The sequence below is a fragment of the Entelurus aequoreus genome, linkage group LG07 (assembly GCF_033978785.1).
Source record: "Entelurus aequoreus isolate RoL-2023_Sb linkage group LG07, RoL_Eaeq_v1.1, whole genome shotgun sequence".
Lineage (NCBI taxonomy): Eukaryota > Metazoa > Chordata > Actinopteri > Syngnathiformes > Syngnathidae > Entelurus > Entelurus aequoreus.
Window position 1 is genome coordinate 23,826,067 of NC_084737.1, and position 27,614 is coordinate 23,853,680.

Below are 27,614 nucleotides of genomic sequence, written 5' to 3' on the forward strand. Positions count from 1 at the left end.
TCTCCCCCTTACCTGCGTCGCCAGTCCTTGTCCCTGCAACCATTCCGGTTGGTCGGGGTGTTAGGCAGGACGCGCTTTCAACGCGGCTCGCAGCTTTAATTTATACTTGCCAACCCTCCCGTTTTTAGCGGGAGAATCCCGGTATTCAGCGCCTCTCCCGACAACCTCCCGGCAGAGATTTTCTCCCGACAAACTCCCGGTATTCAGCCGGAGCTGGAGGCCACGCCCCCTCCAGCTCAATGCGGACCTGAGCGGGGACAGGCGTTCTCACGTCCGCTTTCCCACAATATAAACAGCTTGCCTGCCCAATGACGTAATAACATCTACGGCTTTTAGAGAGTAGAGTGCACAACAAGGAGAGAGAGTTGTTGGTTTCTTATGTGGGTTTATTGTTAGGCAGTTTCATTAACGTCCTCCCAGCGCGGTAACAACACACAACAACAGCAAGTAAAGTTTAGTCTACCGTAAAGCAGTTCGTCTGCAGTAAACAGCAATGTTGTGACACTCTTAAACAGGACAATACTGCCATCTACTGGATAGCCTGCAGAACACTGAAATTCAAGTATTTTATTTATATGTATAATAAAATTAAAAAAAAAAAAAAATAAAAATAAATATATATATATATATATATATATATATATATATATATATATATATATATATATATATATATATATATATATATATATATATATATATATATATATATATATATTTTTTTTTTTATTTAAAAAAAAAAATAAAATATATATATATATATATATATAGGGCAGCACGGTGACAGAGGGGTTAGTGCGTCTGCCTCACAATACGAAGGTCCTGAGTAGTCGTGAGATCAATCCCGGCCTCGGGATCTTTCTGTGTGGAGTTTGCATGTTCTCCCCGTGACTGCGTGGGTTCCCTCCGGGTACTCCGGCTTCCTCCCACCTCCAAAGACATGCACCTGGGGATAGGTTGATTGGCAACACTAAATTGGCCCTAGTGTGTGAATGTGAGTGTGAATGTTGTCTGTCTATCTGTGTTGGCCCTGCGATGAGGTGGCGACTTGTCCAGGGTGTACCCCGCCTTCCGCCCGATTGTAGCTGAGATAGGCTCCAGCGCCCCCCGCGACCCCGAAGGGAATAAGCGGTAGAAAATGGATGGATGGATATATATATATAGCTAGAATTCACTGAAAGTCAGGTATTTCATATATATATATATATATATATATATATATATATATATATATATATATATATATATATATATATATATATATATATATATATATATATATATGAAATACTTGATTTGGTGAATTCTAGCTGTAAATATACTCTCCTCTTAACCACGCCCTTAGCCACGCCCCCCGCCCCAAACACGCCCCCCCCACCTCCCGATGTCGGAGGTCTCAAGGTTGGCACGTATGCTTTAATTTGAGCTTTAATGTGTCAATTAGTCAATAGACTGACACATTACTGTCACAAGTGGTGGAAAAGTGTATCACAACCGAGTACCGCTGCAGTCCATGAAAGCTATATAAATGATAGTTTTTGGCAGCTCCATGGTTAAGAATCACTTTAAAAGTGTTAATATTATTGAAACCACTTCAGGTTTGAGTATTTGCCATTTGGAGGCACAGAAGATACCAATTATTGTTTTTATTTATTTTTTAAAATATTTATTTATTCATTTGATAAGGAAAATATAATACAGGTACTGAGAAACAGACCCCCCACCCCCAAAAAAGTACAAAATAAATAAAACCAAAAAAATTATATAATAAAAAATTAAACAGATTCCAATTTTTCAAGCTGAACAAACTGAAAAAAAAATAAAAATATTTGTGTTACTTTCAACACTTCAATAGCTATAGGTCCACTTCAAATCTATCCTTTGACATAAAGTTAGATTTTTTTATTTTTTTTAAGTTTTATGCCCTTTTTTAGGCAAAACCCTTTTTTTAATTCAGAAAAACAGAGAATATAATGTACAATATGTACATAAACAATATGACTAAACCCCTCTCGGGGGTTCCCGAGGCGTTCCCAGGCCAGCCAGGAGACATAGTCTTCCCAACGTGCCCTGGGTCTTCCCCGTGACCTCCTGCCGGTCGTACGTACCCTAAACACCTCCCTAGGGAGGCATTTGGGTGGCATCCTGACCAGATGCCCGAACCACCTCATCTGGCTCCTCTCAATGTGGAGTAAACTCATTTCGGCCGCTTGTACCCGTGATATTGTCCTTTCGGTCATAACCCAACGCTCATGACCATAGGTGAGGATGGGAACGTAGATCGGCCGGTAAATTGAGAGCTTTGCCTTCCGGCTCAGCTCCTTCTTCACCACAACGGATCGATCCAGCGTCCACATTACTGAAGACGCCGCACCCCAGGAACTGCTTCCTCATAGGAAGACGTGTTGGTGGGATTGAGGAAGTCTTCGAAGTATTCCCTCCACCGATCCACAACAGCCGCAGTCGAGGTCAGCAGTACACCATCCCCACCATACACGGTGTTGACAGTGCACTGCTTCCCCTTCGAAGCCCGCCCAGAAGTTGTTTTCCATGGCTTCCCTGTACTCCTCCCATGTCCGAGTTTTTGCCTCCGCGACTGCTGAAGCAGTACACGCTTGGCCTGTCAGTACCTGTCAGCTACCTCTGGAGTTCCATGAGCCAAAAGGACCCGATAGGACTCTTTCTTCAGCTTGACGGCATCCCTCACTGCTGGTGTCCACCAGCGGGTTCTAGGATTACCGCCATGACAGGCACCAACCACCTTGCGGCCGCAGCTCCAATCAGCCGCCTCGACAATAAAGGCACGGAACATGGTCCACTCGGACTCAATGTCCAGCACCTCCCTCGTGACATGTTAAAAGTTCTTCCGGAGGTGGGAATTGAAACTCACTCTGACAGGAGACTCTGCTAGACGTTCCCAGCAGACCCTCACAATGCGTTTGGGCCTGCCAGGTCTGTCCGGCATCCTCCCCCACCATCGGATCCAGCTCACCACCAGGTGGGGATCGGTAGAAAGCTCCGCCCCTATTCCGAGGTGCTGCGAGTCGGCCAGTTGTTGGGGTAGCGACCTTGTGTGTCAGCATGTCTGTGATCTTCTTTTAATTCTTTTTTTATTTATTTATTTATTTTTTATTTTTTTTAATAAATAGATTTAATTATTATTATTTTATTTTTTTTTCCACCTTTTTAAAAAAAAATATTTTATTAATATTATTATTATTATTATTATGTATTTATTTATTTTATTTATTTATTCCCCTACCTCGGGGGGGGGGGGGGGGGGGACTCGGCGGGGCGGTTGCTGGTTGTTCCATCTCCATCGTTGGGGTCCCTGCGGGTGGGGTGGGTGGTTCCTGTGGCCCCGTGCTGGGTGGTCCTGTGGCGGCCGGCTTGGGTGGGGTGGCCGTGGGCTGGCCTCGCCGCGCTCTCCGGGGGTGGGAGGGGGCTCGTGGGGGCCCTGTTGCCGGTGGGGCGGGGGCGGTCTTCCCGTCCGGTTGCGGGGGGTCTCCGGGCCCCTCGGGCGGGGCGTCCCGCCTTTCTGTCCGTGTGGGGTGTGGTCTCTCGCTGGCTTGGGGTCTGGCTTCCCCCTGTTTTTCTCGTGCCTTGTCCTCTGCCGGGTGCGTCTGTCTGCGGCCTGCTGCTGGCCCTTGTGGGCGGCACGGTGGGCCAGGCTCTGGGGTTCCTGTCGCTGTCCGGCTTGGCTGCGTGGGGGCGGTGGCCCCTGGTTCCCTGGGCACCACACCTACTGTTTGTGGGATGGGTTCTCGGGGAGGCTGGGGCCGTACTCTGGCTCCCGCACACACTGGGAGTCAAATGTATTGTACATGCAAATTCACATATACTCACACACATACATACAGACATACATAGGTACCTACGCTCCCACATACATATACAAATAAATACAGTACATATTTACACACTCAAAGTTCGTACATCCACACGCACATTCATTATACAAACATACTGTATACACATACTGTACATATACATTCACTGTAAAAACATACATATACACATACTGTACATATACATTCACTGTACAAACACACACATACACATACTGTACATATACATTCACTGTACAAACACACATTTACACATACTGTACATATACATTCACTATTCAAACACACATACTGTACATATACATTCGCTGTACACACATATACACATACTGTACATATACATTCACTGTACAAGCACACATACACATACTGTACATATACAAGTACATATGCACACATACACTCATGCACATAATCACGTTTCATCAAACATATATTAACGTTGTTGCCCTAGGGTAAACTGGGTATAACACATGGCACACTGACAAAGCTTAACCTATTGTTACTATAACAATCTACAAGGTTAAGGTTGCTTCTCTTTCTTCCCCTCCATTTTTCTGCATTCTTTCGTATCTCAAGTTATCATTACGTATATGTATTGTTGCATTTGAACAATTGTATTGTTGATAATAAAGGTAAAGTACTGGTATTGTTTATTATCAATAGCACTATTTCTATTGGTATTCATATTGCTCCATTTTTAGTGTAATAATGCTCATTGTCATTTCTGTATTTTTATTTTTATTTTAATTTTCGCTAACTGCTTATTTGCTATTACTTTTACCATCATATTTGTACATGTCGTATTTGCTGATGTTGCTCTGTTGTTGTTGTTGTTGTGTTTGCTGTTGTTGTTTTTGTCTCTCTGTCTAATCCCCCTCTTGTCCCCACAATCCCCCCCTCTGTCTTCCTTTTTCTCTCTTTCTATCCCCTCCTGCTCCGGCCCGGCTGCACCAAATGATAATATAAATACATTTAATAAAGTCAAAATACAAGTAAGGCAACAAGAGAAGTATCCTACACTTCTCTTTTGTAAAGTAAATCTGAACAGCCGATATGGGCATCTACATCTGCTATATGATTTGCCCGAGAAGCTGGGCAGGACATTATAAAAAAAAATAAAATAAAAATTAAAAAAAAATTAAAAAAAATAAAAAGGAAGCTCCGCCCCTCTCTTCACCCGAGTGTCCAAAATATGAGACCGCAAATCCGATGACACAACTACAAAGTCGATCATGGAACTGCAGCCGAGGGTGTCCTGGTGCCAAGTGCACATATGGACACCCTTATGTTTGAACATTGTGTTTGTTATGGACAATCTGTGACGAGCACAAAAGTCTAATAACAAAACACCACTCTGGTTCAGATCTGAGCGGCCATTCTTCCAAATCACACCTCTCCAAGTTTCACTGTCGTTGCCAACATGAGCATTGAAGCCCCCCAGCAGAGCCCATACTGTGCGTCGAAGTGAGTCCGACTATATCTAGCCAGAACTTCTCTACCTCACGCACCAGCTCTGGCTCCTGTCTCCCGGCGAGGTGACGTTCCATGTCCTAAGAGCTAGCTTATGTAGCCGAGGATTGGACTGCCAAGTGCCATGACTTTGGCTTCCGACCAGCTCACATCGCACCCGACCTCTATGGCCCCTCCTATGAGTGGTGAGCCCATTGGAGGGGGGGACCCACGTTGCCTCTTAGGGCTGTGCCATGGGGACAGGCCCGGCCACCAGGGGTTCGCCATCGTGCCCCACCTCCGGGACTGGCTCCAGAAGGGAGCCCCGATGACCCGCGTCCAGGCGAGGGAAATCTAGGTCCTCTATTTTTACTTTCCATAAATGTCTTCGAGCTGCTCTTTGTCTGATCCCTCACATAGGACCTGCTTGTCTTGGGAGACCCTACCAGGGGGCATACAAGCCCCCGGACAACATAACTCCTAAGATCCTTGGGAAACTCAAACTCCTCTACCACGATAAGGTGGCAGCTCAGAAAGGAGCTGTCAAACAATGATTATGTTTCAAATCAGATTAATCACGTTTTAAAATTTCACAGGTGAAAACTCACTTTCATGATTAAATGATTTGTAGAAAATGTAATTTTTTTGTCGGAATGACATCCGGGAATGTTTTTAAACATTTTACTTGAATTAGTGTCATTTTTTAGAACAACACTTGGTAACAGTTGTATCTAAAGTTATTTCAGGATGTATTATGGCTATAATATTTAGTTTTATCAAAAGTTCTTTCAGGATGTAATTTGAAGAGACATTTGCCAGCGAGACCACCAGTCGGAGTCTCCTCACTCATTTTTGTATTGACGTATTATTGATCTGATGACGCTCAAGCAGCTGTCCTATCCAAACGTGTTTCTTGTGTAGACAAAGCAGGAACAACAACATGTAATAATATATGAACACTTTATTGATCAGACGGCACAATTGTTGTCCTCCAACATAACTCTAATCTACTTACTGTTCCTGTCTCCAGCACAAACTTTTCTGGGTAATGAAGTATATCAACATTTACTTCCTAGTTTACATGTATTTATTTAACATCTATTTATCCAGGGTAAAACAATGAAGAACATATTTACATTTACAATGCTGATCTAGGAAAGAGGCAACATTTACATGTTAGAGATGTTGAAGTGTGATGATAATCTCTCATGGTCTGTCATTTACCAAACAAGAATCAACGCTAACAGTTCAAAAATGCTCTGAGCATGCAAGGGTCAATGTGTTGGAACATAAAAATTAAAAGCAATTTGTCAAGCTTGTAACACACAGAACAATGACCAAACATCCTGCGTCTTCATTTGCTGCTGCTCTTCTCACCCGCACACTTGTGTGTCTTACACTGGTACTTGTTAGGGAATCTTTTATCACACACACACTGCAACTAAATGGTTTCTCTTGAGTGTGTGTCTTTTCAAAGTTAGACTGTCTATGAAACCTTTAAAGCCGACTGAGCTGATAAAAGGATTTTCACCAGTGTGCTTTCTGCTCTGCATTATCAATAATGCCTTCTAGGTGAATGGTTTGTCTCCAGTGTACTTTAAGAGTCTTACTTTGTATAAAACATTTACTACACTGGACAGGAAAACAATTTTTTCTCCAGTGTGCATTCTTCTGTGTATTTTCAAAAGACTTTGTTGTGCAAAACCTACAGACCTACAGGAATAGAGTTTTTCTCCGCGTGCATTCTTGCGTGTTTTTTCAGATTACTATTTTGTAAAAAACCTTCACCACAGACTGAACAGGAAAATGGGTTTTCTCCAGTGTGAATTCTTATATGACTTTTCAGGTGACTATTTTGTGCAAAACCTTTACCACAGACTGAACAGAAAAAGTGTTTTTCACCAGTGTGCATTCTTGTGTGTATTTTTAGATCACTTTTTCCCGCAAAACCTTTACCACAGACTGAACAGGAAAAAGGGTTTTCTCCAGTGTGTATTATTGTATGTCTTTTCAGATGAGTATTTTGTGCAAAGCCTTTACCACAGACTGAACAGGAAAAAGGTTTTTCACCAGTGTGGATTCTTGTATGTAATTTCAGATCACTATTTTGTAAAAAACCTTTACCACAGACTGAACAGGAAAATGGTTTTTCTCCAGTGTGTATTCTTGTATGTATTTTGAGACAATTAGTTTGTGCAAAACCTTTACCACAGACTGAACAGATAAAAGGTTTTTCTCCAGTGTGGATTCTTGTGTGTCTTCTCAGCTCACCTTTTCCCGCAAAACCTTTACCACATTCTGTGCAGGAAAAGGGGTTTTCTCCAGTGTGGATTCTTGTGTGTTTTTTCAGATCACTGTTTTGTAAAAAACCTTTACCACAGACTGAACAGGAAAATGTTTTTTCTCCAGTGTGCACTCTTACATGCATTTTCAGATTATCATTCCGTGCAAAACCTTTACCACAGACTGAACAGGAAAAGGGTTTTTCTCCAGTGTGTGTTCTCATGTGTACTTTCAGTTTACTACGGTAATTAAACGTTTTGTCACAGTGAGAACATTTAAAGTGTGTGTTGTCAGTGTGACATGTCTTATCATCTTCATCATCAGTGTCAGGAGAGTGAGACCTTGTGTCGTCGCTATCTGATAGTGGAGCTAAGATCTTGTCTGCTTGTGATCCTCCACAGTGGTCTCCATCAGCTTCTGTTGTCATGTGTTGAGTTGAGCTGCTGCTTGGAGGCTCCGCCTCTCTCTTCTCCTCACTTTCACCTTTGAGGCTTCTCCTCTTCCTCTTTAATATGCTAGAGCAGTGGCTAATTTTCTTCTTTTTTAATGTGTGGGGGCTGTGGCACCTCTTCCTTTTTAACGCAGAGGGCTGTGGCACCCCATCTTCTTCAATGTGAGGGGATTGTGACTCATCTTTAATTTGGGTGGGCTGTGGCTCCTCTTCTTCTGTTTTAAAGTAAGGGGGCTGTTGCTCTCCCTCTACAAATTGAGGAGGATGCGGCTCCTCATCGTCCTCTTTAATTTGGGGGGATTTTGGCGCTTCGACTTCTTTAATGTGAGGGGATTGTGACTCATCTTTAATTTGGGTGGGCTGTTGCTCCTCTTCTTCTGTTTTAAAGTGAGGGGGCTGTTGCTCTTCCTCTACAAATTGAGGAGGCTGTGGCTCCTTATCTTCCTCTTTAATTTGGGGGGACTCTGGCACTTCAACTTGCTCAATGGGAGGGGACTGTGACTCATCCACTTTAATTTGGGTTGCATGTGGCTCATTTTCTTCTGTTTTAAAGTGAGGGGGCTGTTGCTCTTCCTTTAAAAATTGAGGAGACTGTGGCTCCTCATCGTCGTCTTTAACTTGGGGGCACTCTGGCACTTCAACTTGCTCAATGTGAGGGGACTGTGACTCATCCACTTTAATTTGGGTTGACAGTGGCTCCTCTTCTTCTGTTTTAAAGTGAGGGGGCTGTGGCTCCTCATCGTCTTCTTTAATTTGGAGGGACTCTGGCGGTTCAACTGCCTCAATGTCAGGGGACTGTGACTCATCTGCTTTAATTTGGGTTGACTGTGCTTCCTCTTCTTCTGTTTTTAAGTGAGAATGCTGTTGCTTCTCTTCCTTTATATATTGGGGGGGCTGTTCCTCTTCCCTTTTAATTCGGAGGGACTGTGGTGCCTTGTTTTCTTTAAACGGAGAGGACTGTGGGTCCTTCTCCTCTTTAATATGTGGGGGGTATGGCTCCTCGTCTTTAATGTGGGGTGGTTGTGGCGCCTCAGAGAAGGTCCACTCCTGCTTCTCAGGGAGAGAATGTTCTCCGCAGATGTCTGCAGGACACAAATAGACAAAATCCTGCTTTAGAAAAGTCTAGCTTTGCTTAGTTAAATCAGACATTATCCTGCTACAGCAAATGTTCTGATAATCTCATCAGATTCCACATTGACATTCAAGATGTCATAACCACACTGTACACCAGGGAGTAACAGAAGCATTACAAATCATGAAGAAACACAACATGAACTCAGCAGTAAAGCCTTACATACAAGCAAGTCAGCTGCTCGTACACCCAAAAGACAAAACGGTACAGGACAAAACATTGATTATGATATCCTGTGCAAATCCTGGAAAAAATCAAATGTGGGAACATACATTTTCATAAGAAACAAAAAGCAAATAAGGAAAACTTACAGTAAAAGGGACCTACAAAACCCACAACCAGTGAAGTTTGCACGTTCTGTAATTCGTAAATCATCCTGACCAGATGTCCGAACCACCTCATCTGCCTCCTCTCGATGTGGAGGAGCAGCGGCTTTACTTTGAGCTCCTCCCAGATGGCAGAGCTTCTCACCCTATCTCTAAGGGAGAGCCCCGCCACCCGGCGGAGGAAACTCATTTCGGCCGCTTGTACCCGTGATCTTGTCCTTTCGGTCATAACCCAAAGCTCATGACTGTAGGTGAGGATGGGAATGTAGATCGACTGGTAAATTGAGAGCTTTGCCTTCCGGCTCAGCTCCTTCTTCACCACAACGGATCGATACAGCGTCCACATTACTGAAGACGCCGTACCGATCCGCCTGTCGATCTCACGATCCACTCTTCCCTCCCTCGTGAACAAGACTCTGAGGTACTTGAACTCCTCCACTTGGGGCAGTGTCTCCTCCCCAACCCGGAGATGGCACTCCACTCTTTTCCGGGCGAGTACCATGGACTCGGATTTGGAGGTGCTGATTCTCATCCCAGTCGCTTCACACTCAGCTGCGACTGGGATCCAGTGGGAGCTGAAGATCCTGGCCAGATGAAGCCATCAGGACCACATCATCTGCAAAAAGCAGAGACCTAATCCTGCAGCCACCAAACCGGATCCCCTCAACGCTTTGACTGCGCCTAGAAATTCTGTCCATAAAAGTTATGAACAGAATTGGTGACAAAAGGCAGCCTTGGCGTAGTCCAACCCTCACTGGAAACGTGTCCAACTTACTGCCAGCAATGCGGACCAAGCTCTGACACTTATCGTACAGGGAGTGGACCGCCACAGTCAGACAGTCCGATACCCCATACTCTCTGAGCACCCCCCACAGGACTTCCCGAGGGACACGGTCAAATGCCTTCTCCAAGTCCACAAAACACATGTAGACTGGTTGGGCAAACTCCCATGCACCCTCAAGGACCCTGCCGAGAGTATAGAGCTGGTCCACAGTTCCACGACCAGGACGAAAACCACACTGTTCCTCCTGAATCCGAGGTTCAACTATCCGGCGTAGCCTCCTCTCCAGTACACCTGAATAGACCTTACCGGGAAGGCTGAGGAGTGTGATCCCACGAAAGTTGGAAAACACCCTCCGGTTCCCCTTCTTAAAGAGAGGAACCACCACCCCGGTCTGCCAATACAGAGGTACCGCCCCCGATGTCCACGCAATGCTGCAGAGTCTTGTCAACCAAGACAGCCCCACAGCATTCAGAACGTTAAGGAACTCCGGGCGGATCTCACCCACCCCCGGGGCCTTGCCACCGAGGAGCTTTTTAACTACCTCAGCAACCTCAGCCCCAGAAATAGGAGAGCCCACCACAGATTCCCCAGGCACTGCTTCCACATAGGAAGACGTATTGGTGGGATTGAGGAGGTCTTCGAAGTATTCCCTCCACTGATTCACAACATCCGCAGTCAAGGTCAGCAGAACACCATCCTCACCATACATGGTGTTGACAGTGCACCGCTTCCCCTTCCTGAGGCGGCGGCTGGTGGTCCAGAATCGCTTCGAAGCCGTCCGGAAGTCGTTTTCCATGGCTTCCCCAAACTCCTCCCATATTCAAGTTTTTGCCTCCGCGACCGCTGAAGCCGCACACTGCTTGGCCTGTCAGTACCTGTCCGCTACCTCCGGAGTCCTATTAGCCAAAATAACCTGATAGGACTCTTTCTTCAGCTTGACGGCATCCCTCACCGCTGGTGTCCACCAACGAGTTCTAGGATTACTGCCACGACAGGCACCAACTACCTTGCGGCCACAGCTCCATTTAGCCGCCTCGACAATAGAGGTGTGGAACATGGTCCACTCAGACTCAATGTCCAGCACCTCCCTCGTGACATGTTCAAAGTTCTTCAGGAGGTGGGAATTGAAACTCTCTCTGACAGGAGACTCTGCTAGACGTTTCAAGCAGACCTCACAATGCGTTTGAGCCTGCCAGGTCCGTCCGGCATCCTCCCCCACCATCGCAGCCAACTCACCACCAGGTGATCAGTAGAAAGCTCCGCCCCTCTCTTCACCCGAGTGTCCAAAACATGGGGCCGCAAATCCAATGACACAACTACAAAGTCGATCATGGAACTGCGGCCTAGGGTGTCCTGGTGCCAAGTGCACATATGGACACCCTTATGTTTTAACATGGTGTTTGTTATGGACAATCTGTGACGAGCACAAAAGTCCAATAACAAAACACCACGCGGGTTCAGATCCGGGCGGCCATTCTTTCCAATCACGCCTCTCCAGGTTTCACTGTCGTTGCCAACATGAGCGTTGAAGTCTCCCAGTAGAACAAGGGAATCACCGGGGGAGCACTTTCCAGTACTCCCCTGAGTAAATCCAAAAAGGGTGGGTACCCTGAACTGCTGTTTGGTGCGTAAGCACAAGCAACAGTCAGGACCCGTCCCCCCACCCGAAGGCGGAGGGAAGCCACCCTCTCGTCCACTGGGTTGAACTCCAACGTGCAGGCTTTGAGTAAGGCTGCAGATAACGATTATTTTTCTATCGATTAATCTATAGATTATTTTTTCGATTAATCGGTTAATCTATAGATTATTTTTTTCGATTAATCTATAGATTATTTTTCCTTTTACCGATTATTTTTTATTTTATTTTATTTAAAATGAAGATGAAAAAATAAATGTAGGCCAGTTTTTTCAAAAGGCATGGCTTTTATTTACAAAAAAAAAAAAGTATGGCCACTCAGTCAACATTGACAACAACATGACAAAATATTCTGTAACAATGTAAACATTTAAAACTTTTAACATTTAACAAAATTAAAAGTAGCTTATTTGCTTTTTAATGTGCAAATATAAAAGTAAACATCCAGTGCAAATCTTAATATTCTGCAATAGTATAAGCATTTCAAAAGTAAAAGTATTGCTTATTTTGCTTTAAAATGTGCAAAAATAAAGATAAACATCCAATACAAAAAAGTGCAAAACGAAATATTCTGTAACAACAGTGTAAACATTTCAACAAAAGTGAAAGTATTGCTTATTTGCTAAAATGTGCAAAAATAAAGATAAACATCCAATACAAAAAAGTGCCAATCTAAATATTCTGGAGCACTTAAGTATTGCTTTTAAAATGTGCAAAATAAACATCCAGTCCAACACAGTACACAATAACCAATTCTACTCATTCCAGTGAGTGACTAACAGTTGTAATGAAGAAAGGTTAGCATGTCTACGCTCAGAAGGGGTCGATGTGGCTGGAACTGAGAGGTAATTAGCCTTCACCTCAAGCCAGGACTGCGAGCGAGCTGAGCTGCAGTTTACGTTTCTAGAAGGTCAACGGGCTCGTAGTGATGTTACTAGTAGTTGACTGGGAGGTGTTTATTATCATTTGGGGAGAGTCCGCTGCCTGATGCTCACCTACTAAACACCTATCTGCTCGACGCTGAAGCGCTGACTACGCACTGCTGATTGGCTGGTAACGTTTTGAATACGCACTGCTGATTGGCTGATAATGCTTTGTGTGTACCAATCAGATGGTTGTGTGGGTGGGACAATGCTGCGTGCTGAGACAGAGGCAGAAGGAGCAAAGCAGCTTGTTAAGACTTTAGCAGCTAAAGCTAGCTTTAGCTTAGAAACTCGTTCGGTACACCCCCGTACCGAACCGAAAGCCCCGTACCGAAACGGTTCAATACAAAACACGTACCGTTACACCCCTAGCAGATACAAATGACACATTCATGTTTTTGTGTAATGATGACAACGTATGCTAACGCGGACGATTGACTAGTTGATGGTTTTCTTTTCAAATGTTCATTCATAGCCGTTGTGCTGCTATGATAGGCCATTTCCGCTCGACACAGTGTGCATACAACAACATTATTAGGCTGTGTATTGAAATCCTCCCACACTTTTGACGACTTTTGGCGTGCTTTTTCCCCCTCGCTCGCACAGTCTGCTTTGCGCTCCGCCATGACGGTAGTGTGACGTAAATATGCGACACGTCGACGCACAAAAACGGCGTCGACGTATTTACGTAACCGATGACGTCGACTACGTCGACTACGTCGACGCGTCGTTTCAGCCTTAGCTTTGAGCCAGGGGGCAACCAGAATTGCTACCCCAGCCCGTCGCCTCGCACTGCGTGCAACGCCTGTGTGAACATTTTTGCAAAAGTCCTCTTGAACAGACAAACATATTTCAGAAAGTGTCCTTCCAGAAAGTCAATGTGGTTTCAGAGCTGGAAGGTCAACATCTGATATGATATTCACACTACGGCAACTGCAAGAAAAGCTATAAAACAGCAACAACTTTTGGTCATTGTGTTTGTCGATTTCTCAAACGCCTTTGACACTGTTGATCGATCAACCCTATGGAAGGTGCTCAAAATATATGGTTGCCGTGACAAGTTTACAAATATGGTCAAACAATTTGATGAAAATATGTCTGCACTGGTTTCTGTGGGAGGCGGTACAAGTGCTCCTTTCTCAGTAAGTCATGGAGTTAAACAAGGGAGTTTGCTGGCACCGCCTTTATTTGCACTTTACTTGACTGCTGTGCTTGAATATGTGAGTTCCAAAACCACAAAAGGTGTGTACATTCAAACTAGGTCAGATGGAAATCTCTTCAAACTTGCGCGTCTGCGAGCCGCTTCAAAGAAAGAGCTGGTCTGTGTAAGATAATTATTACATGTATATGACATATGACTCTGCACTGGTCGCTACAAACCTGTAAGATATACAGGAGATAACCACTTTATTTGCGAAAGCTGCAACCTGCTTTGGATTACGAATAAACACCACTAAAACTGAACTTCTCTACCAACCGCCATTACAACATCAAGACTCTGAGCAGCCTGTCGTTGAAGTAAATGGCGAGGCACTAAAAACGACAGACACCTTCACCTATTTGGGCAGTAGTGTCACAAAGAAGAATTCAAGTGATGTTGAGGTAGATAGGAGACTCCAAGCAGCTTGTAAGTCCTTTGGTTCTTTTCACCAGCAGCTATGGTCATGACATGACATCAAGCTATGTACAAAGATAAAGGTCTACAAAACAGCAGTCTTACCATCACTGCTATACTCTACTGAAACAATGGTTCTCCACCGAAGACATATCAAGCAGCTTAGTCGTGTACAACTCAACCATCTCCGGCAGATCACGAACATCAAGTGGCAAGACAGAATTCCAGATGTTACGGTCTTGGAACGTGCTGGAGCTGTGAGTGTTGAGGCTTTGATCACTGCAGCTCAACTAAGGCCCTGTCTACATTAAGCTGGATAACTCCTTAAACTAATAAATATTTAACCTAAGCACCGTGTCAACCACACTAACCCATCGTTTAAGGTCCCCCTCCTTGAATAATTTTTACACGGTAAGTGCGCCGTGTATTACTTGAATCTCCGGCTCTTAGCTTTGTATGGACTCATTGATCATTTACAAACTGAGTTCGGAGAGGAAGTGAAGTCAGAAAGACCGCGCCCCACACAGAAAATGACGTCAGAAAGAATGTGCCACAGCCAGCTTCATTACAACCAGAGATAACCACTGGAAAGATGGAGGCGAGTCATCCAGATACGCCCATTTTTCTCATTCTTCTCCATGTACAGACGCTTGTGGAAATCACACATGAATACCTTAAGAGAAGGAAACGTGCGATAGCAGCTATTTCGGATACAACACATCTCAGACGGCAAGAAAACTTTCAAATTGATGGTAAATGGTAAATGGTTGTACTTGTATAGCGCTTTTCTACCCCTTTTTTAAGGAGCCCAAAGCGCTTTGACAGTATTTCCACATTCACCCATTCACACACACATTCACACACTGATGGCGGGAGCTGCCATGCAAGGCGCTAACCAAGACCCATCAGGAGCAAGGGTGAAGTGTCTTGCCCAAGGACACAACGGACGTGACTAGGATGGTAGAAGGTGGGGATTGAACCAGTAACCCTCAGATTGCTGGCACGGCCACTCTCCCAACTTCGCCACACCGTCCCCGCCGAATGTCCAAATCAGCTGTGATTCTACTTACCAAAAAACTTTGTCCATTTGTCAAAGGGCAGACAACAAGAATGCGGGCTCCTGTGGATGTCATAAAAAAAGGTAGCGTGTGCTTTGTATTACCTGGTCGACATGGGAAGACTATGGAAAACAGCGAATGCATTTGGACTGGCAAAGCAGACAGTATCAGTTATTTTCCGCCATGTATGTCGTGGACTCAACGTCTAGGTCCGGAGTATGTAAAGTCACCAAAACGAATGGACAATGAAGGTGAAGGCAAAAGAGTGAGGAGTGTCCTGACCAGATATCTAGATCCCTAAATTAATTGTTGCAAAATGTTATTTATCACATTGTTTAATTTCACGTGTCCATTAAAGATTTTAATTAATTTATGATGGCTCAGGTGTGATTCACTACAATAGGGCCCCATGGCGCACAAGATTCCAGTTAATTGAAATACCACAACACTGGATATTGTTCAGATAAGTTAAATTTAATTTAAGAACCTGCACACAAAGCAACATTGAAAGTGATTATGACATGCGCATTTTCCGTGCATGCGTACCAGGTCGCGTTGCGCCGGCGGACGGAGGGGGGAGGGGATCTTAAACGGTGGCATTGTGTGTGTGTGAACAAGGATATGGTTAGGTGGGATATAGCCTGGTTAACCTTAGCCGGTTTAGTGTAGAAGGGGCTTAAGATGGGCGGGCCACATATCTCGCATGTCTGATGATCGCCTCCCCAAGCAAGTGTTATACAGTGAATTACAGCACGGGAAGCAAAAACGTGGAGGCCAAAAACTTAGGGGATATATAAGGATATAAGGATGTTCTAAAATGCAATATGAAATGTGGTCACATCAACAGCAACACCTGGGAACAGCAAGCATCATGTAGGCCATCCAAGGCGTGATACACTACATGAGACAATCAAAAGAGTAGAGGAAAAAAAGGACAGCAGACTACCTAATAGGACATGAAAGGCGCCATTCTACCCTTCGTGAAAGGGACTATACCTGCGGCAAATGCAAGCGGCCATGCCGATCAAAAGCAGGACTCACATCTCACATGCGAGCATGCAACTGACACACTATTTGACTTTTACCTCTTCTCTCCTTTAACTCTCATCATCGAAATCGATGGACTGCAGATATATATATATATATATGTATATAGTATTAGGGTTGTACGATATACCGGTACAAGTATAGTACCGCGATACTAATGAACCCTATTCGGTACTAAACCGCCTCTAAAAAGTACCGGTCCGCCAACCCCCCGCCCCCCCTGTCGTCACGTCGTGTCTTTGCTAGTTTTACTAGCTGAGGAGCATGTTTGGCAACGCACAATCACGTAGTACTTACAAACAATGACAGAAAAGGGACAATGGAAGCATTTTGGCTTAAAAACTGACGATAAAGGTGAAGCTGTAACACTAAAACGTCCTCAGGAAGAGGTGCTTTAAGGCAGTGGTCCCCAATCTTTTTGTAGCTGGGGACCGGTCAACGCTTGAAAATTTGTCCCACGGACCGGGGGGCGGGGGGGGCTGGATTTTTATTTTTTTTTCCCATAAAGAAATACAATCATGTGTGCTTACGGACTGTATACCTGCAGACTGTATTGATCTGTATTGACATACACATACACAATATGTATATATTGTGTTTTTTATGTTGATTTAATTTAAAAAAAAAAATATATATATATATTTTTTTAATTTTAATTATTATTTTTTTTTTTAATTTCTTGCGCGGCCCGGTACCAATCCGGTGGTTGGGGACCACTGCTTTAAGGCATGGCTAGCTAGTTGGCAGCTAAAGTTAAAGTTAAAGTACCATATTGATGATTGTCACACACACACCAGGTGTGGTGAGTCCATCCGCAGTCTGCAGTGTTGTTCGAAAATTGGTCTCCTCAGTTCCCAAACGTTAACTGAGTGTTGTTATAAGGAAAGGCCATGTAACACAGTAGTAAAGATGCCCCTGTGCCAACTTTTTTGCAATGTGTTGCTACCACTAAATTCTAAGTTTATGATTATTTGCAAAAAAAAAATATGTTTCTCAGTTCGAACATTAAATATCTTGTCTTTGCAGTATATTCAATTGAATATAAGTTGAAAAAGATTTGTATTCATTTTATTCTGTTTTTATTTACAAATTACACAACGTGCCAACTTCACTGGTTGTGTACATACATACATATATTGGGTTAGGGTTACAATACATTAAAGAAAACTGTACATGTAAAACTGTACATTGGACCCAATTACACAAAGAAAGGTGAGAGATTGTGGCGCCATCATCCTCACCGAGACATGACTTAAGCACAGCGTTCCAGACAACACCATTCAGGTGAACGGACTAACAACATTCAGGGCGGACAGAAGTCACCTACTCACAGGTAAGCTACGAGGTGGTGGAGTGGCAATCTTCATCAATAACAAGAGGTTCTCTGATGTTAAAGGTGCCAGATGTAGGGATGTCGCCAGAAATGGTACTGCAATCACGGTCAAAATTATTTAGTCCCCTTTAATCCGAATCCTACTCCAAGGAACTTCAAATGGCAATCGATGAGTCCTACGCTGAAGGTTTATCTTTTTTGATTTACCAAGTAATTATGCCAAATTTAACTGATGTCGATTAGCCAAATGTATTTGTAAAGTTACGCAGCAATATTTTCGTCGGGAGTCGGGACAGATTGTTGGCATTATCCTGCTAAAATGTAGAGTTTGACCGCACGGACCACCATCGAAATAATTATATATAATAATATATAATATATTTTATATCGCATAGGCCTACTTTGATGGCAAGTCAAGGCCAACAGTAAAATTACCGTCACATTTCGTTCAGCATAACGACAATGCATCGAACCTGACGCACTGCATTCTCTTCCATTAACGCACATCACCATCGTTCAGTGCAGAATGCAATTCTATGAGTCAACCTACTTTACGCATAAACCACGTAACGCAAAAATCATATAGCCTACTACCATGTCAATACACAAAGTAGAAAATCATTATATGTAATGCATTATACTGTGCCAAGCAAATACCACCCCATGCATATACAGTACCAGAAAACGCAATTAGCCGTGCTAATGTTGGAACGCATTTCCTCAGGGTATCAGCATATTGAGAAAGAACTAGGCACCGACACTATCCATATCCACATAGGTTTTATTTGTCGAAAATATATGTTGCCCTGTCAGTTGGATGACACATCTACATACAGGCTAACGGGCATTTATTTCCCCCGTGTTGATGTGTCATTGACCAGGCTAGCATGCTAACTAAGCTTTACACTAGGAGCTGAGCATCACACAATAAGAATTTGTTGCACGAACATACGAACTTTGACAAGATCATAGACTGTATTGGACAATATAGTTTACATACGAAATGTCAATTTCCATTTATTACAACTAATAAGAAAACACAAATGCCTTACTTACCTAAAGGTAATTAGCAAGTTGGGCGTCAGATGACAATATCTTTGCCTTCAATAGTCTCCATCTTTCAAAGGCATCCCCGATACAAATCCTCGTTTAGTTCCTGGCTTTGTCATGAATAAATTGAGAATCGTAACAATGCCTTTTAGATTTACTGAGCTCTGACATGTTTAGTAACTTTACCAGTGGCAGGAGCGGTGCGTAACTGGCAACCTGGATGTTACACACTCACAGACTTTCTAATTGGTCAAAAGGTGCAGGGCGGGGCATCGAAATTAAAACAATAAAACATTTTTGGGGCTGTAATTCTAATTTTGGAATGAGCATATCCCGGCTGAACTACTGTTATCAGTTATAAAGGTATGATAACATGATTTATTAATGCCTTTTGACATATCAGGGCCATTTTTTAATGATGACTTGACATTAAATTATTACATATGGCACCTTTAAAGTCATCTCAAGTCACTGTTCCGTAGACTTACATTTCTAACAGCCAAATTCCGTCCAGTATAATTGCCTAGAGAATTTTTAGCTATGACTATTACAGTCGTGTACATACACAAAAGACACACTTGCTACATTGTATCAATCTGTGAGCTCAATGCAGGACTCAAATCCGGACTCTGCCTGTATGATCGGGGGCGATTTCAATCAGGCCAAATTGAAGACACTACTCCCACACTTTCATAAATATGTGGACTTTGCAACCAGGGGAAAAAACATTCTGGACCAGGTCTACTCAAACATCAAACAGGCATACAGAGCTGTTCCCTACCCCCACCTGGGAAGCTCGGACCATCTTTCTGTTATGCTAATGCCATCTTACTGTTAGTGAGGAACAAGCTGTGAAGCAGACCTGGCCAGAGCGGGCAACCTCATCACTCCAAGACTGTTTTGACTGCACAGATTGGACTGTTTTTAGGGAGGCTGCCACTTCCAACCAGCATGTCAATATAATGGAAAACACGGAGTCTGTGACGGGATACATATGCAAATGCATGGAAGATGTGACCGTCATTAAACATATCACCACAAGGGCAAACTACAAACCATGGTTCACCAGGGAGGTATGGGAGCACCTAAAAGCAAGGAATGCGGCTTTCAGGACAGGGAACAAAGAGGCTCTCAGAACTGCCAGAGCCAACTTGAACTGCCTGAGAGTAGCAAAGCGTGCCTATGGACAAAAATTTCCAGTCACACTTCACTGACACAAAAGACCTTAGATGCCTATGGCAAGCCATCCAGTCAGTAACTGACTACAGGCCTACACACCCACCGTGCAAGGACAGCACAGACTTCCTAAACTCACTCAATTCATTCTTCAACCGGTTTGAAATACACAACGACACCACTCCAACAAAAGCTCTAAACTGTTTAGACAATCCAACACTTCAACTTGACCCTGCTGACGTTCTGAGGACTCTTCAAAAAGGCTGCTGGACCTGACAATATACCTGGGCGTGTGCTTAGAGACTGTGCTAACTCACTTACAGATGTTCTCACAGACATCTTCAACATCTCTCTGAGCAAAGCCATCGTACCAGAATGCTTCAAAGTAGGGCTGGGTGATATATCGAACATACTCGATATATCGCGGGTTTGTGTCTGTGCGATATAGAAAATGACTATATCGTGATATTCGAGTATACGTTCTCATGCAGTTGCTTTTAGCTCCGGGCATTACACTACAGGCTCTTCTCAGTCTTTCTTGTCTCTCCTTCGCACAGAGACGTAAAACAAGCTCACCTTGTAACACACATCACATACTGTCGCGCGTGCAACGTCATACGCCCTCACGGAGCAGAGAGGTAGCGGCATGGGTAACATTAGCTGTGATTCTAGCGGAGCGTTAATACTAGAGAAAGAAGGTGCGAATCTGGTAACAAATGAAGGAAGAATTAATTCCAAAGAAAAACAGCAGGGAGTCCATCGTCTGGCGGTGGTTTGGCTTCAAGCGGGAAGATGTTGAACAAGTATGCGGCAAAAGCGTTGCTACAAAAAGTAGCACTACTGCTCATTTGTAGCATCATTTGAAAAGTCACCTGCTAGAGAATGAGGAGTGCTTGAAACTCCGCATGTCACATCATTGTTCGGTGCCACACTAACAAAATGCTGAAGCAACCATTTCCAGATCAACACCTTATAAAAAAAATAGTCAACAACAGAAGGAGATAACGTCCGCAGTAACCTACCACACAGCGAAGGACATACACAATTTGATGTCCTATTATGCAGCTAAGTTTAAAATGAGCATATATTAATGCAGTATGCACAAGAATGTTTTAATTTAGACACATAGAATCATCATACTGCTGTGATTATATGCATCAAGTGTTAATTCAAGGCTAAGGCAAAATATCGAGATATATATCGTGTATCGTGACATGGCCTAAAAATATCGAGATATTAATAAAAGGCCATATCGCCCAGCCCTACTTCAAAGCCACTACTATCATACCGCTACCAAAGAATTCACCAGCTACAACACTGGACGACTACCGGCCTATAGCACTCACACCCATCTTGATGAAGTGCTTTGAAAGGCTGGTCAAGGCCCACATAACATCCAGCCTACCTGCCACATTTGACCCTTTCCAGACTGCTTGGTTTGTCTTGTAAGACATTTTGCCGCTTATTCGAGTAGTCTTCATCAGTTCGTGCTCATAGACACCGTCCTTTCAACCATTCCTAAAAGACTCCAACAAATAACTGGAGTTTGAAACATTCTGCTCACAAAAGATGACCAGAATGCCATTTGTGCCGTTCGTTTACCCTGAATGGTATGCTTACGCGGGGGATTCAGACTATTTAGGCGTCAGAAAGAACACGCCACAGCCAACTTCATAATAATACGCGGAGCTAACCACTGGAAATATGGAGGCGAGTCATCCAGACATGCCCTTCCATGATTCTCATTCTTCTACATGTACAGACGCTTGTGGAAATCACACATGAATACCTTAAGAGAAAGCGATTGCGGCTATTTCGGATACAACACTTCTCAGACGGCAAGAGAACTTTCGAATGTCGAGGTCAGCTGTGATTCTACTTACATTTGTCGAAGGAGGGTCAACAAGAATGCGGGCTCCCGTGGATGTGATAAAAAAGGTAGCATGTGCTTTGTATTACCTGGTCGTCGAGGGAAGACTACGGAAAACGGCAAATGCTTTTGGACTGGCAAAGCAGACTGTATCAGTTATTGTCCGCCATGTAAGTTGCGGCCCCCCGATGGGATCACCACACTTTCGTGGTGGGGTGGTTTGCGCGCCTCCATGACCTCTCGAGCTATGTTGGCTGGAGTCTAGTACTCCTGGCAGGGTCTCCCATGCCGAACAGATTGAAGGGTAGAGACCAGACCAAGAGTGATCCCACCGGTCCTCCAGGTTGGGGTTTTGGGCTGAGGGCCAATAACCAGCTCCCGTAAAAAATAGTTTATTACAGTAAACCCACAGCAGAGCAAATTCACTACGGGAAACGCTGTAGCCAGTCCTCGAAATGGGAGAGACACCATGACGCCCAAGGGCCAAAGCCAATACAACCAACGGGACGCCCTTTGGCCAAAAAAGCTACTGCTGCACTCCAAAAAAATGATGAAGATTGGAAATTGGATTGTCAAAACACTTTACACAAGTGGCAATTACACAAGTGGCAATATAGCACTGGCAGTAAAATAACTAACCAAAGCTTACTAGACCAAATATTGCTAAATAAAATTACCAGATATTGGTGAAAAAAAAAACAAAAAAAAAACATTGTAGCTAAAATACAGAGATCTCACCATATGGTATCCTTAAAATACAGCAGCCACCATTTTATTATATTTCTTCAGCGCATACATCGCACTTCCAACGAGAAAAGGAGAAAGCAATATCTGCATCTTTTAATTTTTCTCAAAATACATTCCACTGAGTTAGTTAGACAGAAAGTTCCACAACTGTTCACGTTATCCCATACTTGTGCTACAGCATTCATCTCATTGTGGAAAATGTGAATGTTTTAAGTGGAACTAAATGTGATCTCTGAACGGGATACACATTATTTCCAAAGCAGGGCCCCCATTCAAATATACAATACGCATGCACCTCCTGGTACCCTAGCACCTCCATAACCCTCAAATCTAAACTCCAAACATCTCAGAACAAGCTAGTCAGGTTACTTCTAGACCTCCACCCCAGATCCCACCTCACTCCTACCCACTTCTCTAAAGTGGGCTGGCTCAAGGTGGAGGACAGAGTTAAACAACTTGCACTGAGCCTAGTCTATAAAATCCACTACACCTCCCTGATACCGAAGTACATGTCAAACTACTTCCTTAACGTAAATGACCGCCATAACCACAACACCAGGGGGAGCTCCACTAACCAAGTTAAACCCAGATTCCGAACTAACAAAGGTCTTAACTCATTCTCTTTCTATGCCACATCAATGTGGAATGCGCTCCCAACAGGCATAAAAGAAAGGGCATCTCTATCCTCCTTCAAAACCGCAATAAAAGTTCACCTCCAGGCAGCTACAACCCTAAACTAACACCCTCCCCGGATTGCTAATAATCAAATGTAAACAATGAAATGCAGATACTTTTTCTTATGCCTTCTGATCTCTCTCTCTCTCTCTCTCTCTATGTCCACTACTTGCTGTCCATATCCTACCCCCCCCCCACTCCACACCCCTGATTGTAAATAATGTAAATAATTCAATGTGATTATCTTGTGTGATGACTGTATTATGATGATAGTATATATGATAGTACAGGGGTCACCAACGCGGTGCCCGCGGGCACCAGGTAGCCCGTAAGGACCAGATGAGTAGCCCGCTGGCCTGTTCAAAAAATATCTCAAATAGCAGCACTTACCAGTGAGCTGCCTCTATTTTTTAAATGGTATTTATTTACTAGCAAGCTGGTCTCGCTTTGCCGACATTTTTAATTCTAAGAGAAACAAAACTCAAATAGAATTTGAAAATCCAAGAAAATATTTTAAAGACTTGGTCTTCACTTGTTTAAATAAATTCATTATTTTTTTACTTTGCTCCTTATAACTTTCAGAAAGACAATTTTAGAAAAAAAAATCCAACCTTAAAAATTATTTTAGGATTTTTAAACACATATACCTATTTGCCTTTTAATTTCCTTCCTCTTCTTTCCTGACAATTTAAATCAATGTTCAAGTAAAACAATTTTTTTTATTGTAAAAAATAATAAATACATTTTAATTTAATTCTTCATTTTAGCTTCTGTTTTTTCGACGAAGAGTATTTGTGAAATATTTCTTCAAACTTATTATGATTAAAATTAAAAAACATGATTCTGGCAAATCTAGAAAATCTGTAGAATCAAATTTAAATCTTAATTCAAAGTCTGTTGAATTTCTTTTAAAATTTTTGTTCTGGAAAATCTAGAAGAAATAATGATTTGTCTTTGTTAGAAATATAGCTTGGTCCAATTTGTTATATATTCTAACAAAGTGCAGATTGGATTTTAACCTATTTAAAACATATCATCAAAATTCTAAAATTAATCTTAATCAGGAAAAATACTAAAGATGTTCCATAAATTATTTTTTTTATTTTTTCAAAAAGATTCGAATTAGCTAGTTTTTATCTTCTTTTTTTCGGTTGAATTTTGAATTTTAGAGAGTCGAAATTGATGTTTCAAAATTTCATTGTCATTTTTTTTGTGTTTTCTCCTCTTTTAAACCGTTCAATTAAGTGTAAATATCATTAATTATTAATAATAACATAGAGTTAAAGGTAAATGGAGCAAATTGGCTATTTCTGGCAATTTATTTAAGTGTGTATCAAACTGGTAGCCCTTCGCATTAATCAGTACCCAAAAAGTAGCTTTTGGTTTCAAAAAGGTTGGTGACCCCTGTGATAGTATATATCTGTATCATGAATCAATTTAAGTGGACCCCGACTTAAACAAGTTGAAAAACTTATTCGGGTGTTACCATTTAGTGGTCAATTGTACGGAATATGTACTTCACTGTGCAACCTACTAATAAAAGTCTCAATCAATCAATACTAGTACATGTCTGATGAAAAACAACATTATTTTGTTATTTTCATTATAAGTGGGCCAAATCACCTATATTTGAACATTATCTAATGGAAATGACTGCTGTCTGATAATCACATTAATAACACAGTAACAATCATGTGTCTGAGTACACCTATTAATCAAATGTAATCCAACATGTCATTGTCATGTTAATAATTAAATATAAAGTTAGTAAACATGTGACAGTAAGAAGTAAACAAACATGTTATTTTCATGTTAATGATGAAATATAAAGTTAGTAAACATGTGAGAGTAAGGAGTAAACAAACATGTTATTTTCATGTTAATGATGAAATATAAAGTTAGTAAACATGTGAGAGTAAGGAGTAAACAAACCTGTTCTGTGTAACACAACTTGATTGAAAACAGCGTCCAGTAGTTGACGTAGTCTCCTGTTCTCCGCTTTTGTTCGAGAAAGTTCCTCTTTGTACTCTACTATCGTTCTTTCGCACATTTTCACACAATCACAACACTTTACACTCACACTTGATCTCTGCTTAGCGATGTGTTGATCAAATCCGCGTCTCTTTGCAAGCTAAACTCACGAGCACAACGAGCACGTTAAGCTAACTAGCGCTAAAATAACTAGCAAGCTAAGCGGGCCTAATAATTTACAAAGACGAGTCGAGTTTATCCTGACACGGAGGATTAATAGAGTGTAGTTAGTAGCGATGTGAGGAGATGTGCCGAGGATTAGAAGCGTGTGTGGAGTGAAGGAGGGGACTTTGCTGCAAAGCGCATATCCTCCAAGAGTGCTTCATTTAGGGGCGGAGCCAATGTGTCAGAGTGATGGGCAAGTCATGAACGACCCGTTCAAAATGTATGTTTTCATAGTATCCATCCATCCATTTTCTACCGCTTATTCCCTTCGGGGTCGCGGAGGGCGCTGGAGCCTATCTCAGCTACAATCGGGTGCCCACACAAAAAAAACACGGCAACAAATGATATTTCAAGTATATAAACCGTATTTGACCTTAAATCAGATACATATGAAAATAATTAACAAGTACTGTTTTTAATGCACTTATTTTAGCTCTTTTGTATCTGCCACAACTTGGAAGGCCTGTCGGTGAAAACAATTGATTGATTGATTGATTGACACATTTATCAGCCGACTGTGAGGGAAGAGAATACATTTTATGAATCGGTACAGTTTACACTGTACAGTACATATTCCGTACAAATGACCACGAAAGAGTAACACCCAAATAAGTGTTGCAACTTGTTTAAGTCGGCGTCCACGATAATCCATTCATGGTACAAATATATACTATCAGCATAATACAGTCATCATACAAGTTATTCATCAGAAGCAATGTCACTAATAGACATAATAAAGTAGGTCACAACTTTGGAGGATATTTACAGCAAGCAGTGAAGGATAGAAGCTCAGAGAGCATGAGAAAAGTATATATAATTATTTACAGTATTTACAATCCGGGGGTGAGATGTGGAGAGGGTGGCATGGTGGTGGGGAGGCAGTGCCCCAGAGCACCTTGGGAGGTTCAAAGTCTACATGAAATATGCGACCAGTCAATAGAAATTGTGTATATCAGATGCTATAAAAAGGGCACGGAAGTGTTCAACAATCGCTTTATTGAACACATATGATCAACAAGAATATAGCAAGCAGAGTAAGAGAACATGTTATCAATTTTACTTAATTGTTATCCCGCCTTCCGCCCGAATGCAGCTGAGATTGGCTCCAGCACCCCCCGTGACCCCAAAAGGGACAAGCAGTAGAAAATGGATGGATGGATGGATGGATGATTTGACTGATTGTTTGATAGTGTCTCTCCAACACGTCCATGCAAGCCCCTCACAGCTTCACTAACAATTGTACTAAACAGATCCCTTAACATCACAAATAACATTAGATTGACAAATGATGACAAGTAAACTAAATGTGATCTGCGGATTATTATTCACGTCCAGTCAAGAAGAAGAAGCTGTTGTAGCGTGCATTCACACACTACATCACCATGACAACATACATACAACATCTAGTGTGGCCTGGATGGATATGGCCTTTTAATATTTTAAGTGTTATCTTTTTCATGCACTTTCATGACATTCACAAGTCAAAGTAAAACTTATTGTTTGATGATTTTCACACAGCCAAAAAAAAAAGTGTTATGACAAAGTCCGCCTCAGTTATGAGCTAGCCTTTATTCACGACATAAACATTTGTGCTGTCTGGACATAATCGACTTAAAAATAGTGCAAAACATTGTTAAATATACAAACGTGTACAATCAAAGCATGATTAACAAAATACTAGAATAACAATTGTAATACAAATATGAATAAATATCTATCAAATAGGGATTTGACTTGACCAATATATCTTATTGAACAAGATTTGAATGCCAGGGCAGAAACTTTACATTTTTAGCCTGGATTCAAACTTTCCTAGAAAACCTGAAATGCTCTGATTCTCGAACATCTACACACAAGGGTGTCATGTCCACATCTGCTTTCAACTCCCTTTAACCGTCCCCCGACAATCTGGGCCATCTACCAACTGGTCTTAGAGCGACATAGTAGTTTAGCATGCATGTGTGTACATGTAGCATTTACAGGTCCTTAAGCTTATGTCTGTCAAGAATGAG

At 42.5% G+C, this 27,614-nt stretch overlaps 1 protein-coding gene across 1 annotated transcript; it reads right to left on the reverse strand.

The window, feature by feature from the left end:
* Positions 1-6,260: 6,260 nt before the first annotated feature.
* On the reverse strand, positions 6,261-25,775 carry LOC133653550 (zinc finger protein 3-like). Its single transcript, XM_062052957.1, has 2 exons — positions 25,339-25,775; positions 6,261-9,116 (listed from the first exon to the last, which is right to left on the reverse strand). Exons 1-2 carry the CDS (start codon positions 25,454-25,456, stop codon positions 7,006-7,008), a joined length of 2,229 nt encoding a protein of 742 aa, XP_061908941.1. The 5' UTR covers positions 25,457-25,775; the 3' UTR covers positions 6,261-7,005.
* Between the last annotated feature and the right edge of the window lie 1,839 nt (positions 25,776-27,614).